The 1,399-nt window shown below is 33.0% G+C and overlaps 1 protein-coding gene across 5 annotated transcripts in view; it reads left to right on the forward strand.

Moving 5' to 3' along the window:
• Positions 1–1,399, forward strand: part of LOC106879841 (kynurenine/alpha-aminoadipate aminotransferase, mitochondrial) — a 13,592-nt gene that overhangs the window by 9,030 nt on the left and 3,163 nt on the right. For all 5 annotated transcript variants that reach the window (XM_014929548.2, XM_014929549.2, XM_052975998.1 and 2 more), the window contains exons 8-9: positions 506–588; positions 1,126–1,222. In XM_014929548.2, coding sequence (XP_014785034.1) covers positions 506–588; positions 1,126–1,222 — 180 coding nt within the window. The remainder of the gene's footprint in view (positions 1–505; positions 589–1,125; positions 1,223–1,399) is intronic.

The following is a 1,399-nucleotide window of genomic DNA, read 5'->3' on the forward strand; positions in this document are numbered from 1 at the left end:
TACATACATACATACATATATACATACATACATACATACATACATATATACATGATCCCTTCAATCATGAATGACCATGGAATTGCACCTAGAAAGCTAAATAGGCAGCTAGATCGACATGTGTGAGTCTTCTATCATTTTCTGCCTACAAAATCTATTCTTAGGAAAAAAATCAATTATTTAATGTAGAAAAAAATTTTCAGATTCTTGATTATTTTAAAAGACTAATTAAAACACACAGACAAGAACCTTTGCTTTGAATATTCAATTCCTGATGACGTCACAAACTGCTGTGGTTGACCCGGGACCATAGTAGAAGGTGCCATGCAGTGGGACTGAACCCAGAACCACTTGGTTGGGAAGCAAAGCTTCCTAGCCACACAGCTATGCCTGTTTTTACTATTTATTGTTTTTTATTCTATATTAATTTTTTAATTATCAATTAATATACCTAGCTATTAATTTACATCATTAACTATTACTATGCTTTTTTTTAACATTTCAGGATTATGTTCCAAGCTTTTTGTCAATGGATGTTGATGGCAGAGTTCTTCGATCAGACTCTTTCTCAAAACTCCTTTCTGCAGGGTAAATTAAAGCATTTGCATATATATATATGTGTGTGTATATGTGTGTGTGTGTGTGTATGTGTGTGTGTGTGTGTGACTATAATATATATATTTGTGTGTGTGTGTGTGTGTGTGTGTGTTAGTATTTCTGTCTCCATGCCTTGACATCACAGAATAGTTGTAAATGAGTGTCACCTTTGTGCAAGCCATGTCCTTCACCACCGATCTTCCATGATATTACCTTGCCTGGAAACCTTACAATATATAGCCATATATACATATAAATCAGTTCGTTAAGCTTATCTCTACAGACTTTCCATAGAAATTATAGCCAGCACTGATCTTGTTAGGACATTTTGTATTCAAGATGCCAGATGTAAACAAACAATGAGATCAAAGATGAAAAATGGGTAACCAGGAAGGGCATCCTGCTATAGGAAATCTGCCTCAACAAAATTCCATCTGACCCATGCAAGCATGAAAAAGTGGATGTTAAACCTATGATGGTTATTAACTAAACATATCAATAACATTGGTTGTTTTCTTCTGTTTTCAGACTGCGGTGTGGTTCTTTAACAGGACCAAAGTATGTCATTGAACAAATATTGTTACATATGCAGACATCAGTGGTCCATGCCAGTGGTTTGACCCAGGTTGGTAATCACATATCTCTAAGTATGTATATTTAGATATGCAATGCAATGCACAACTATATAAATGTACCTATCAGTTAGTCATCATCATCATTGATTAATTAATGAATTAATTTTACCCTTTTATTATTATTATTATTATATATATATATATATATATATATATATATATATATA

This window comes from Octopus bimaculoides, chromosome 23 (assembly GCF_001194135.2).
Source record: "Octopus bimaculoides isolate UCB-OBI-ISO-001 chromosome 23, ASM119413v2, whole genome shotgun sequence".
Classification (NCBI taxonomy): Eukaryota; Metazoa; Mollusca; class Cephalopoda; order Octopoda; family Octopodidae; genus Octopus; species Octopus bimaculoides.